This window comes from Aphelocoma coerulescens (genome assembly GCF_041296385.1).
Source record: "Aphelocoma coerulescens isolate FSJ_1873_10779 chromosome Z unlocalized genomic scaffold, UR_Acoe_1.0 ChrZ_unloc_scaf_1, whole genome shotgun sequence".
Lineage (NCBI taxonomy): Eukaryota > Metazoa > Chordata > Aves > Passeriformes > Corvidae > Aphelocoma > Aphelocoma coerulescens.
In genome coordinates, this window is record NW_027184086.1 from 353,662 (window position 1) to 368,241 (window position 14,580).

The window sequence follows — 14,580 nt, forward strand, 5'->3', positions numbered from 1 at the left end:
TCATTAGTGTAGTAAATCAGATTAGTTCCCATTTGCCTCAAAAGGTTTGCAGCCTTGACAATGAAATTCAGGAGCCAGTGGTTGTGTAGGGGAGTGATCACTGTCCTAACACTTACTGATCCAGAGCTCTAGTACTGTTTTGCTGCTTGGCTGCAGTTGGGTGTCAGGGATTTAGCAGCATCAGAACAGAGGAAAGCCAAGGTGTATTCATTGCTACTTCAGCCCAGCTGTTACCATCAACACTGCCAGCTTTCACTTCTGCACAAGTGACCACAGTCTCTTTAGTTAAGAAGTGTGAAGCTGTAGTGGCTGAGGGCACCCCAGATTGTCTCAACAACTAGAAATTTTAGGGACAGGTTTGTGATATGGTTTGGAAGAATTGTTTTATTCTTTCTGGATCCCAGCATGGAAACACAGGGCTTTTTTTTTTTTTTTCCAGCACAGCCGTGGCACTGCATATACCTTCCTTCTCCTGGTTATGTCCAGAAAAACTGTTTTTTGTTGCATATTTTCTTTCAGTTTTTTTTACACCTCACAATAGATATTTAGGGATTCAGCAAGGATGCGGTTTTTTGAGAAAGTTTATAAATCAAGGAAGGTGAGGGAAGAAGGTGGAGGGGATTTCTGACTGCATGGAGTCTCTGCAGCCGGCCTATTGTAATTGTTGTCCCATCTATAAGCAGCATGACAGCCCCAAGGTCAGAGAGCAGTGTGAGGTGACCTGATGTTGTCATGCACATCTGGAGGATCAAGCAGTGACTTTGGGGCTCACACATGACAAAGCAAACACCTGGTGCTGGAGGAGAGACAGAATCCCTCAGTGCAGACAGGAGAGCTGGTGTTGCACTGCTGACACTGCCCATTTCAGACTGTGGGAGATCTATCACTGACTGGCGCTTGGAAAGTCAGCTGCTGCTGTGTTTTGAATCAACATTTCATGCTGTCAGTGGGGCACAAGCAAAGTGTAGCTTTCGATGTTGTTTAGGGCCTCAAGTGGCACTCAGGTGCCCTTTGTCCATCCAAAGGAGTGTGTGTGTGTCAGCTGCATGGCTGTCACTTTGCCAGCGGCAAAGACTGCTTTAGTTTTGGGATGTGTGATGCTGAGGAGAGTTTGTATTTTCACACATGATGAAAATGAAATACTCTTTGTATTAATGGGAGTTCTTTCAGTCCCCGAGAGTCCTTCATCCCTTCACATTCTGGCTTCTCCATCTGCTTTTGGGAGGACTTCTTTCTCTGGCTTCCATCTGCTTCCTTCAGAAGCTCCAGCTCACATCTTTGCTTCCTTCAATATTTTTGCAAATTCAGTTTCTAATACATGATGTATTACTGTGAAAGTATTTCTAAAAACACACTGAAACATTTATTTGACATTGGTCCTTCCAGAGGCAGGTGAGAATAGAAGAATTTAAGTGCATCAGCATTTTTCTAAGCATGGTCAGTAAGGAAAGACTAACAGCAGCACTTAAATTGGTGTTGTATTCTAGCACTAATTCAGTAATGGGGTAATCCACTTTGCTCAGACTGGTATTTAGCCTGCTTGGGAACTCAGTGAGACAATACAGCCCCTGTGAACATTTTGCTGACATTTCCGAGAGCCACTTGCAAGACTTTAAATTACAAATCAAGCTGCAGAGTAAATTCTTACAGCAAAAGTGTATAAAAGACATGACAGATGTGACATTACTGATGTGCCGAACATCCAGTGTTCTACGTGTTCTGAGTACAGATAATGAATGACACATCTACTGGGATTTGAAGAGAGGGATTTTTCTTACAAGCTTCAGGTCTGCTGCTTTTCCAGGAGTCCTTGGAGAGAAGAGCACCTGAAACAGTGGCAGTGCTGCTATGTGGATAAGATGAGCTGAAGCAGTCCATCTGCCAGATACAAAGAAGGCATTTTAAATACCTTTCAATACCTTTAAATACCTATTGCATTCATGCTAGCACTGCTGTTCCACGTTTTTGACCTTGGAAGTGCTTTTTACTTTGTCAGTTATAACTCAAAGTTGGGAATACCTGGATGGTAGCTTTTAGGCTAGAGAGAACAGAGAGACAAGAATCCAGAATTTGCATATTGCAGGACTTTTACAGATCTTTGGTCAAAATGTTGAATTTAGAATGCTCTACTTCACACCTTGAATTTGAAAGGCAGCACATCCAGTGAAGTATTTCCCCAAGAAAACCAACAGGATGAAGCAGGATATGCATCTTTTTGAGCTGATATTTTTACAAAACGTGCTGTACTGTCCCAGTAACAGTCCAGTTGCTTTCAGAGAATTATTGAAAAGAAGTGAAAATGAAAACGCAGCTTCAACTATTTCAAGCTTACAAAAGAGAATCTTGCTCTTGTATCAATGACAGATATTAAAGGAAAAGCAAACTAAATTCTGAGGACAAGGCTTTGAATTTATTTTGTTGTTTTGTTCTTCTTGAAAATAAATTCATTGTCACTAATGTCAAATATGTTCCTACTAGTCAGGATTGTTCCTTCACTAGTTTTCCCCAGTTGTTTCCTGCCAGTGGTACTTTTTAACTGATGGATTGATATCTGTAGCTAGGAAGGCAAGCAGAATCTTTGAAATGGCTAATCTCATGAGACAGAATCCAAACGTTGTTTTCAATGTAGCAGACTTGGGAACTGCCAGTTGGTGTGACCTACCATAAGCAAGAGTTTATTAAGAAAGTAATAGTTTGTCTGAAGTTATGAACCTTGCTTTCACAAATTTGTAGCTTCAGCACTGCTATGGGGAAATAGTACCCCAGTCAGTCCTACTGTTCCTGCTTTGTTAATAATCATGTAGTTATTGGGGAAAAAAGTTACTTTGCATATTGAAGCCTAAAAATGAAATGTCTGAAGTGTGTTTGTGACAGCAAGGAAAAGGTTAGCCACTGTATTAGGCAAATATTATATATATAAAATAGCATATATGTCTGTGGTAGGAGACCACTAGAGATCTAGTCTTACTTGGAATAAGAAGTTCAGTGTTGAAAATACAATGACCGTCTAAAAAACTGGTAAGAAGGGCTTCATATGTATCCAGAAAACTGTATTTGTTAATATGGTCTATTTTTATATGTTGATTGGAATTGCAAGGTTCTTACAAATAATTGTGTTTACAGGGGCCAAGTTCCTGCTGAGGCAGAAGTGAACTACTTAGGTTTGGCCAAATCTCTGGAAATGTATGGAGTGGATCTCCATCCTGTTTATGTAAGTGGTAACTGTGAAAAACAATTACTGCACTAATGTGTGAAACAGTATTTATACAGATTTGTTGCCACAGGATAACTGGAAAGGGAACACTACTCAAGAAATGCAAAGGAACACATATTTACAGATGGAGAGGATTCGGTCATTCATACACACAAAAGCCTAATGATTTTCAGATTAAATGCTGTGATTGTGTTACGCCTATAAAAACCGATCAGTTATACTCTGGATAAAAACAATTCAGATAGAAAAGAAGTAATTTGTGCAAGTGTCAGGAGACATGAGTGAGGGTTATTGCCTTTGTCTTTGACAGAAGAATTTGCACATTATTTTTGTTTAAATAAGAACGAGTGTGTCCTGAAACCTTTTTAACACCATTGCAAAAATCAGGGTGGAGTAGCAGTAGCATGTCTGGCTTTTTAAAATATTCGTTGTGAAGGTTTTACTAAAGATTCCATTTTTTCCCATGTTGTATCATGCAGCATTGCAAATTGTCTGTATTGCCTCTGAAAACCCCTCCATTTTTTTGTCTGTCAGCATGTATGTTGGGGTTGGATCCAAGTCATCACCTGGAGGCTATATGCTCCTGGTGGAAACATCATTCTATCTTGTTTGAATTATTCTGCTTGTGGCAGGTTTTTTTTTTTTCTTTGAATGAAAGAAAATCAGGAGTTCAAATGGGGAGTTGTTGTATAGATAGTTCACTGAGTTAGATGTCAGTACTTAGTAAAATTACTTGAAAGAAAATAAAGAAATCAAGATGCTACCTGAAGATTAAGTATCTATTTCCTGCTGAAAAATGTGTAGCCTGCAATATAAAGCACCTCTTAGTGCACCCTGTGGCTTAATTGTATTCATATCCCAGGCTTTGTTCCCCTCCCACCCATAGAAAGCTGGGGAGTTACCGGAACAAGATTCAACATGATTCAACAAAATCATGTTAAATTAGTACAGCCTGGAATTTTTTTTTTGCCTCATAGCTTGCTTTTGTTGTGGAATAAAATCCCTGCCTGGGTAACCTGTGAACATCATTGTTCCTACTTAGATTACCACAGCAGCAGAAGCCCTCAGTTGACACTGAAGCAGCACACATGACGAGATGTAGTCCTTTTCCTCCTTTGGTCATATTAAAAGTAAAGTTGCCTTTAGCAGTTGATTCACTGAGGAGCACAGGCAGAGCTTGGCAGGTTGACCTTTGTCAGCCCTGTAATCACACAGGACACTTTCCCAGCATCTCAAGTCAGTCCCGCTCACAGTTGGTAATTCTGCTGCTCATGCTCTGCTAGTTTAGAGCTTGTAGGGCTCTTCCTCATTGCCTCAAGTAGGTAGGTCAATGAGCTTTTCCAGCTGACTTTCTTTTAACCTCATGCAGGAGGGTTTGCACTCTTTCAGCTGCAAGCTGCTTCTGGTTTTGGTTACTGACTGTAAACTGGGGAGGTTGGGGCCTTCTGCCACTCAGCAGCAGAGTTTTCACCCTTTTTTCTCCCAGTGCAGTTTGAGATTTGTATCCTGACTTCAGGAATGGTTTCCTTTGGAGGAGCTGGTGCATGTGGATGTTCCCTGCATGCGATTGCCCTTGCTGAACAACAAAAAAAGCTTGACTGTCCCAAAGGAGCTACTTCACTTGGAGGCAGCAGCTGCTGACACTATTTTAGCGGGGGAAGGCAGCTGCATGGTTATATTATAGCTCAGAAAATCACTATTTACTTTCAGCTGAAAGTTGGGATATCTGTTGCATTCATGCCTGAATAAGGAGTTCAGTTTCTAAATTTGGCCATTTACCAAATAGCAAAAATTAATTCAGTAAGAAAACAAAAAAAAGGTATTTTTATTTTTCACCATGGCATGAAATTCCTATTCTTTCCCTCACTGCCATACTTCCTTGCCTCTTTGCCCCCAGAACTACAAATTTTTCTATAGCAGTTTTCATTAGGTAGATCAAGTACTACTTTCCCATTTGTACAGATTGTGAAACAGTATATTCAAGTCACCAGGATGAATTCCTCACTGAACCTCACTGCTACTGTGATTCTACTTGCAACTGTGTGAATGACACAGATTTTTATTTTCTAGGGTGAAAACAAATCTGAATACTTTTTAGGATTAACACCTGTAGGAGTTGTTGTCTACAAGAACAAAAAACAAGTAGGAAAGTATTTCTGGTATGTATTATTTAAATGTGCAGTCTGCGCTAAAACAATAACAATGTTGTATGGAAAAGTATGATTTGTGTTATCTATTTGAAAGGTTAATTATAGCAATATTTAAAAAGTATACACATAATTCCTAATATTTCTCTGGATTATGCAGATTTTTTTATTCTTTGATAATCCAAGTATTGAAAACAGTAGATCACCTTTACCATACTCATGCTGAAATGTTTACATATCACTAATTTTCTGCTGACATCTGGGGCATACCTGAAATATAAATCTACCTGTGATTTTTTTGTTTTTGGTCTTTGTGTGTAAGCATATACAACTTTATATTTTATAATGGATGAAATGAAAGGCTAATGAACGGCTGTCTTTCTTTTTTTCTCAATATTACAGGCCTAGAATTACAAAAGTTCACTTCAAGGAAACTCAGTTTGAACTTCGAGTCCTGGGAAAAGATGTAAGTTTTTATTTAAGCCTGAAAAGATAGAAAAAATAATCTCAGGTCTAATGAAGTTGGAAATTTAGTGTGTCTGTCAAAGTCTTACTGGTTTTATTGAAATTTACTGTAAGAAATAAAATGTAGGTGAAAGGAACCTCACAAAGCTGTCAGGCACAAAACAGGCAGCCACAAGCAGCTTGAAACCCATTTATTAGAGTTTAACATCACTGTGCTCTTACACCATTTGAGAGAAAGCAATGTTGGTTCCAGTGGGGCAAGGACAGCAGGCTGATAGCAAAAGAAGAGGATTTAAGATACAGTAAGTAAAGAAAGAAATAAAAGGTATTTATCGCCTACAAAGCATGTGGAGTAGGGAGAGGAAGAGACTGTTGAGAACGTAGGAAAAAATAATAAAATGTAATAAAGAATGTAGTTGCAGTCAATTTGTGGTTTTGTCTGGTTTAGTTATAAGTTTAGTTTGCTGAATTATTTTTTGAAAATACTTTGTATGTCTTTTTGGAACATGAAATTTTATCGTTTCATAAGGACTGATAGTTTATAGTTTTAAATAGTATTAACCCGCTGGCAGTAATCCCCTTTGTCTTTGTTCCTCAATGTAATGGTTGATAGTCTCATCCATGATTTTTTCCATGAGGATATTTGTCTTGCTCCTGTCATGGACAGCATTTCTTGTGTCTTTGCAGATGTATTGGCAAATCTTTCTTTTGTTACTCCCAAGTGGCTTGTTTATATTTGGTGTGGTAATCTATGAGAATTTCATTTCTGAAGGTGCGTTTGTTGAAATAGGAGAGTTGTTTGAAGGCTGGGGGAAGGTTGGGAAAACTTTTCACCATGTTTCATGTAAAGGGTGAGTGATAGTTCATGTATAAACAAGTCTGAGTTTGACTTGGAGTGAATTGCTTGGAAGTGGAGCTGTAGCTTCCATTTGATGCCACATGTCTACAGTTTTTGTTTTAACCGTGTGGAATTGCAAAGGCTTAACATGCTAAGTAGAAAACCTGGAAGGTTTTGGAAAAGTTGAGGCTGTGAATGTTGATGACTGGTGAACTCTTACTGTTGTGATCCTAAGACAAACATTTTGACAGAACTTGGTAGTTTCAAGCCTCAACAGGTATTTCTAGGAAATTGTTGAAGACAACAGTAAGCACAGGGGTGTGTACCTTCATTAAATTCGCCTTTGCAACTAATACTAATCTGAGGTATTTCTACAGCACTTCATATCCTAACAAGATCAGGAAAGGACAAAAAAATCTTCTTTTGCCCTTTTTTAAGAGTCTGGGGTTACTTTGAATAAAATTATGTATTGGAATAAGCAGACAGTAAACTCAGTCTCTGGATTAAAGTTGTCATAACAATTTATGCTGTTTTACACCCAGAGGAGGAAAAGCTCATCAGTGTATTTGTATGAATGTATGTTCCAGAACTCTCAAAAAATTTGATTCACAAATTTATTTTATTCTTCTTGTTTATTTGGAATAAATGCCATAGCTTTGTCCTCCCATGTGACACATGAATATAAATAAATTATATTATTACATGTGGCACTGAATAAATACAGGAGAGTAAATATGCCATTTTCACTCCATCCTGGAATATCACTTTATAGCCCAGGGAATTAAAACTTTTGTTGTATCCGATGTGGTATACCAAGTCTGAAATGTTTTGCTTGTTTCCAGTTAGCCATAGGGAGCTCCAGAAGAAATTCAGGAGGAGTAGAAATAATGGGGACTGCCTCATGTCTTTAAATTGAACTTTATGGCATAAAGGGAAGGAGCTAGCACCATGTAATGGAGCAGACTGCTTATGAGTGAACCGAGTGCTTTGTGTGAATCATGTTTTCCACATGTTGTAAAAACTCTCTGCAGGGTGGGTTTTGATCATCGTTTCCACACACACCAGCTACCCTTATTCACACTGACTGTCACCTTTCACTGCTCATAAAGAGGATGCTGTTGGTGCCTTTAGTACCAAAGGATCTTCCCCTGGATGGAGTTACTTGTGGTAACTTCTTTATTGTTTCTTGCTGGAATTGGTGTGAAATTTTTTCAACCGTGCCAGAAGAATCTGTGTATTTCCCACTAGAGGGGTGGAAATGGACATACTGATCTTCTTGACAGATGACAGTCTAAACGTCCAAGTCCATGTCTTTAGGCTACCTACACCCCACATGGTTTTGTGTCTATGTCAGCCAAACCTATGGCTGCTCATTTTGTTGTTTATATTGCTTCACTTTTCATAAACTCGATGCTTACTGAGCAGAAGATATTATTTATTGCTTAGTGTCTCATAATAAAGTAAGTTGCTTTGGCCTTTTTGTTTTATAGTGTAACCTCTTGTACTTTTTCATATCCCTTCCATGAGAATAATTCCTGTATATTTAGCTGCCTCATTTTTTTTTCCTGCATGCCTGTTGCTATTGTGTATGAGCATGACCATCAGTATTTTGGTTCTATCTTTCACTACTTTGCTTGTATTATATGCTTTCTCGTTAAGGCCATTGCTGTTGCCTCTTCAGGAACAAAATACTGCCTTTAATATTTGGCCATCCATGGACGAGTGAGACTGAAGCTCTTTTTCAATGGTGTTAATCATTAAATCAATATTTCATTGTCCCCTGTGTGAATCCATGCTGTGAATTCTGCGCTGTAAACTTGTTAGGTTTTCTCTGGCACCTCTAAGTATCAGCATGAAATTTGGAACCCTTCCCCTGTAGGAGGAGGGTTCACATTCCCTGAACATGACAAAAACTTGCAAAGAATTTTTGAAGATTAAAGAAGTTTATTTCTGAGAAAACTGAGAAATCCATCTAATGCCTGTGCAGAGTTCCTGGTAGCATGTCTGTTGAGCAACCTTGCTGGAAACAATCCAGTAACACAGGTGGCTGCCAAAGCCCTCCCCTCACCACCAGCAAAACAGAGCTTGATCACAATGGGTGCACTATGTGGAAATGAGCAGTGGAAGGGGTGCCCAGCATACGTCCTGTGTTTCCCCATGTGAGGAGCATGGCCTGCTTCCTAGATTTCTCTCTCAGCTAGGACATGAAAGAAAACAGAGAAAAACACTCTTTGATAGACTGTGTAGGCTGGGAATGTAAATGTAATAATAGGCAGGAGTGAGAGATGTGGAGATTTTTTGCCTGTAGGTACCAAGTACTTTTGTGCTGTTCCCTGCAAGCCAGTGCTGTTTTGTGTAACTGCACCTTTTACTTCAGTTGCTCTGTGTCTGAACATGCACGTGAATAATTTCATTCCTTAGCAGGGTTTATGCAAACCTTCTGTTCTTCCTACTTTTCCTGTTCCACAAAACAGAAAGAATTCAATGTGCAAAACACTTGCTTTCATCATTTTTGCTGTAAGAGAAGGGTCTTTCAGAATTTTGAAATTTTTATTTCAAGAGATCTTGAAATTTTCAAGTTAGACCATACTCCCAAACTCTGCAGTTAAAAATTATTTACACATTTTCATGCCTTCCTCTGCAGTCTTCCATATTCAGATGAAGAGGCCTCCCTCAGCTAAATTCACAAGGTGAAACTGGTAATGACTCTTCAGGAGCAATACCAACCACTGGTGCAGGTCCAAAGTACATAATACTCCCAATTTTGTGTGGCTGAAACTTTTCTAAATACAATATTTTTTTATTCTTTTAAATAGTCCAGAAAATACTGTAAATATGCTTTGTCTTTTTAATCTGCTTTTCATAAGTGCCAGAAGTCTAAAAAATAATTATGTTAATAAGGTTGTTCAGCTGTATGCCTTCTTCTCCTGTCAAATGCTGTATTCCATCTTGAGTTACAAGTTCCAGCCAGGAACCTCTAATTTGATTTATTGTTCCTGCAGTTTTTTGGAAGGACTGAACAGGGTTTGAAGGTATGCTACTCTCAGTCTTAAGTCCAATTTATCTTACATGTAATTTCCATTCAAAAGTAGTATTTTGATCTTTCTTATGGTTTAAGAATTGCAAATGACTTTTGTATTATTTGCATTTGCACCCACTTAAGTCAGAGTGATAGCAGAGGGTGGAGGTGAGCAAGCACAGTGATATTAATAGGTCATATTAAACAGTTTTGGCTTGTTTTGGTTGCTTGGGGGTTTCCTTGTCTTTTCTTGAGCACTTTCTGAGCCATAATAGAAGGACTATAAGATTGGTTCAAGGCCTGCATAAAATAAAATTCACTGACACTAAGGTGATACTGTCAGCTTTTTTTCCCCTAATTCTTCCTTAGTATTTTTGAATAGCTGTAATATAAAGCTGAGATACGTTTGTTTCAATCTTGACATGCAAACTGGCACAGCTTTATCAATTTTAGTTCCCAACTTGGTATAATGCTTTTAAAGACTGACCTCGAGTAACCAGTAATAGTACATCGTTTGTTACATAAACTGTGATTTGTCTGCATTCTGTCAATATATAAAGAGAGAATACTTCCTATCAGAATTAACAGCTGATAGTACCCAGGTATGTGCCTAACCTGGCAAAGAAAAATGTTCTGAAGTAGTAGCTTCAGAGCCAGTGTTAATAATTCTGTTCCATATGCAGGTGTAGTATGTGTACATGCAGTGTGCCCTGTAATGGGGCAAGATCCCTCCTTATGTTACATTAACACTCACTGTGACTAGGAGGAGTGGTGAGTGCTGGCAGGGTTCCTACTGTGGTTTTGGGGTTTTCTTCTTCATTTTCTGAGCCTGCAATGCTGGGAGCCCATATATCTCTTGTAAATTAGGGTAGCTAAAGCCTGCTCTGAATCAGTGGTTCCGGAATAATTTTTGCTCTGTGGGTCCTCCCTGGAATGGGTGTAAATCTACTGAGAGTGGCCTTTTATCTTGGGAGTAATCCACGAACTCCAAGAACAAGGGATCTTCTGGCCTCCAGAGGGAAGAGCTGTTGTTTTAAGTGTGCGTTTTCTCTTCCAGGTCAAGCTGAGCTTGCCCTGCCTGGGAACAGAGCGAGCTAGGTGCAAAGCAGCTCTGAGCCTGAAAGCTGTGTAATCAGGCTGGTGTGGCAAAGCAAGCAGGGAGCTGTTTGCCAAGCACTTGTGGACTAGTGTGCTAGCTCCAGAGGTGTTTTGTGCTTAGGCAGAGCAATGACCCCTCTGACTCCGTTGAAGGGTTTTGTAACACGCTTTCAATCTTTCAGGTGGGTGTGGGTGTTAAGGTGTAGCACTGTAGCAATGCCCAGTTCTCTAGTGGAGAACTTAAAGGCCCTGCCAGATCAGTCTTCTGGGTGGTCTGGGAGGCAGCATAAAACAGGGAAGGGCTTCAGTGTCCATCTGGGTCTATGCCTGTAGTGTAGACAAGCTATCTGCATGCACTGTGCTAGTCTCTCTCTCCTCCTGTGGGTAAAAGTGGTGGTGAGGTTCCAGCAGTATGAGCTGTAGCATATTTTGGAGACTGCAGGACAAGTTTTTAAAGCACCTAAAAGGAGAGGGATATTTAATGCTTGTCCTGACGTTTTTCAGTGTGTGCCTTTGTCAGGGTTAGGAGGAGGCAGTCCCACAGCTCGACAGCTGGTTATTGCTGCAAAGGGTCCTTTTGCAGCCTCTGGTCCCATCGTCCTGCCCCTCCCGTGCTCCTGCCAGTCACAGATGGGATTCAAAATAACCATACAAAAATAAGTGGGTTTCCGTACTTGTCTGGTGGTGAGCAAAATGAGCTTCCTGAAAGAACAGCCAAACACCAAGATGGTTCAGAGGAGAGAGATCTCTAGAGTGTGCAGAGAGCTGGGACTGCTCTGGAAACAGTTCATGACTTACAGAGCCTTACCTTCAGTGTGCTGGGCAGTCTGAAAGCAGCAGGATGAGTAGCCAGGAGAAGCTCGTGAAGCACCAAACAGCACTGAATGAGTTTGGAATTGTCATTTCCTATAAACTATCAGTAAAATTACAATAGGTCTTTGTTTCTTTTGGTTCAGATATATGAGAATAATAAGCAAAATCCCCAGCTAATACTAACTACCTGTAGGAAATTGCAATGTTCAAAATGCTAAAAATGTTGTCTTTTATTGGAAACAAAAGGTTTAACATGTAAGGTCATCCTTGCTTTAGCTATACAAATCAATTCATTCCCTTGGGCCAGGAAGGTTAAACCAGAAAGATATTGCTGTTTCCAGTACTGCTTACTTTTTATATATGCATTTATAAATTTTCAGGGTAATCACAGTACTCTTGCAAGCCTTAAATAGTCCTAAAAAGAATAGGAGGAAGTCCTAAACCTGTCTGTTCTGTAAGCAGTGTCATACTGGACTTAGTTGCAGTAAGTTACAGAATCCTTCCCAGATAAGGTGAGAAATGGTGGAAGAACTATGAATTATTTCCTGTTTGATGAGGATGAGTGTTTTAGGCTTTTTTTCCTCTCTCTTCAGTAAGACTTAATTGTGCTATTGAGTTGTTGCAAGCATCAGTTTTGAGGCCATAGTTTTCAGACATGTGGTTTTCCTTCAAATTCAAATAAACAAACTTGGGTGTGTTATCAGAAGGCTTGTTGGTCTGTCCCATGATTTTACGGCAATTGTTTCATTTTCTGGATCTGAGTTCCATAACTTTTTAGGAAATTGGATCTATAGGGTTATTTGCCCCCACCCCACCTTTTTTCTTCCCCCTCCTTGAGTGCCTTTGATTGCTGAATACTAAGTTTAGATGTTTCAGCATCATCATCTTTCTGACCAGCTAGGGTGAACTTCCTTCTACCTCAGAAAATAATGCCTTCATATGATGGAATCAGTAATTTCTGCTGGTCAGATCTTGCTATCATATGGCAGTGTAAATATTTTGTCTCTCTTATAGTCACTTACTTATTTTCATGTGTTTTCATGCTGTTCTGTGTATGGGAAAGTTCTAAAACTGTAACTTAAAGAAGAAAAAACAGGCAAACAGAATTTTTTCCCCAGCAGGAATCTTTCATTGAATGCCAGTGGCATTCAAACTGGTCTAACAGTAAGATATGGCAGAAACACCTTATTTTAAAAATTCTCTTTAAAAAAACCCCTAAAAATCATATCTGGCTTCTCTCTGCCCCTTCCTTCCCACATCCAAGAAACTCCTTCCTTTGAGATTATGCAGTTAAATAAATTTAAGTATGACAGAGAATTCTTTGCCTAAAAGTAGGAATGGACAAAGAAAGGAGCAAGACTCTGCATATTAAAAGTGAGTCATTGAGTTTTTCCCTAACAGAAGCTAAACTGACTCATCATATTGCATAAAGTTTGCAATACTACAGTCCAGTTTGATATTATTGTTTCAAAGATGACTATAATTGTGTGGGTTTATATGAAATCATATTAGATGACAGTCTCATATAGAAATTGCAATGTAAATCAAATAATGAAATCCAAAGCTACTTTTCTGCTATGTGCAAAATAAGCAAATGCAAAGTACCACTATACATGTCTTCTTTAAAAGTTTTAAAATGTAAAAATGCATTATGATCTTTCAGTGGATAGACTCTTGTTTCTAGTCATCGGGGAGAAAGAGCGATGTTTTTACTCTGGAAGACTCCAAAAAAATTGATTTTTCTCCTTGATTATTTTCAAGGTTTTTCAGGAAGCCTTTACTTTTCATGAATTAAACTTACTTTTGCTGTAAGTTAAACCACTTGTGAATCTTGCAGTGAGATGATGATTCCTATCAAACCTGACATTGTATTTTAAGGGACTTTGGGAATATATTTATGGGATCAATGTACTACAAAGTCTTCTTTTGATATACACAGCAGTATCAAATGAATCCTAGGTTTCCACATTCTTGGTGGCCATATGTCTTACGGTACCACATGTATTGTTCTCTCTTGCCCTGGAGAATAAAATGTGCTTTTGATGGAAGACTGGACAATGATTTTAATTCCTTGCCTATTCCATGGGACTATTCCAGCCAGACATTTAACTGAAATAAGGCATGTGAGAAAATAAGCTCATGTGTATGTTTTCAATACTTTTTTTTTTTTGATCAGGGAATGAAATCTCTATTACTCTAACCACAGGTGTAAAATTCTGTCATTTTTACTGTTATTTGTTTCAAGGTGAAGAAAAAGCTGCTTGAGGAGATAATTTGTGGTTTTGTGAGGCTGCCTGACAGCTATTAATAGAGATATAACTGGGTTTTTGTTACAGGTGAAATTTTGAGTTCTAGAGAACATGCAGAATTAATTATCAGTTTACAAGGTGCTTGCAGATAATAATAAATAATAATGAATGAGGAGGGGTAGAAACTTGCCTGAGCTCTTTACTTGTGTATGCATGGCACTGGAGAAGTGGAATTAATGCAAGGGCATACATAGATTGCTTGAAATCAGCTGCTGAGGGTGGTGTGAACCACACCCCCTTTGTAACTCACCTGTTGGTGAAATCTTGGTTAGATTCAGTTTTGTTACAGGGGGTGTCAAGCCACGCTGAGCTCTCACACTGACATCACTGGAACTACTCATTCTTTGTGTGAATCACAGCTGAAACACCAAGCACTTGAGTTCACCAAGTGACAGATAGATGGAAGGGTATTTTTTGTGAAGATATTTGAGTGTTTACCTTGTTGAAAACAAGCAGTGCGATGTGTCTGTTGCTTCTCCTTGTCTGTTGGAAGTATGTTACAGTTTGTATGTATCCCACTTCTCTTTTCTCTGCCAGTTTCCAGAAGTGAGCTTTTAAGCTTTGAATATTCTGTTGTTGTTGTTTTTCTCAAGAGATTTTAAGGTGGATTTTATGACTTCCACCTTTTTCCTAGTGTTTTGAATTATTCTGAGGTTAGCTTTTATTTAAAAAAAACG

At 39.0% G+C, this 14,580-nt stretch overlaps 1 protein-coding gene across 4 annotated transcripts in view; it reads left to right on the forward strand.

Annotated features, from left to right (window-relative positions):
- Positions 1-14,580, forward strand: part of EPB41L4A (erythrocyte membrane protein band 4.1 like 4A) — a 117,745-nt gene that overhangs the window by 62,477 nt on the left and 40,688 nt on the right. For all 4 annotated transcript variants that reach the window (XM_069002584.1, XM_069002586.1, XM_069002585.1 and 1 more), the window contains 3 exons: positions 3,124-3,211; positions 5,285-5,373; positions 5,764-5,827. In XM_069002584.1, the coding sequence (XP_068858685.1) occupies positions 3,124-3,211; positions 5,285-5,373; positions 5,764-5,827 (241 nt within the window). The remainder of the gene's footprint in view (positions 1-3,123; positions 3,212-5,284; positions 5,374-5,763; positions 5,828-14,580) is intronic.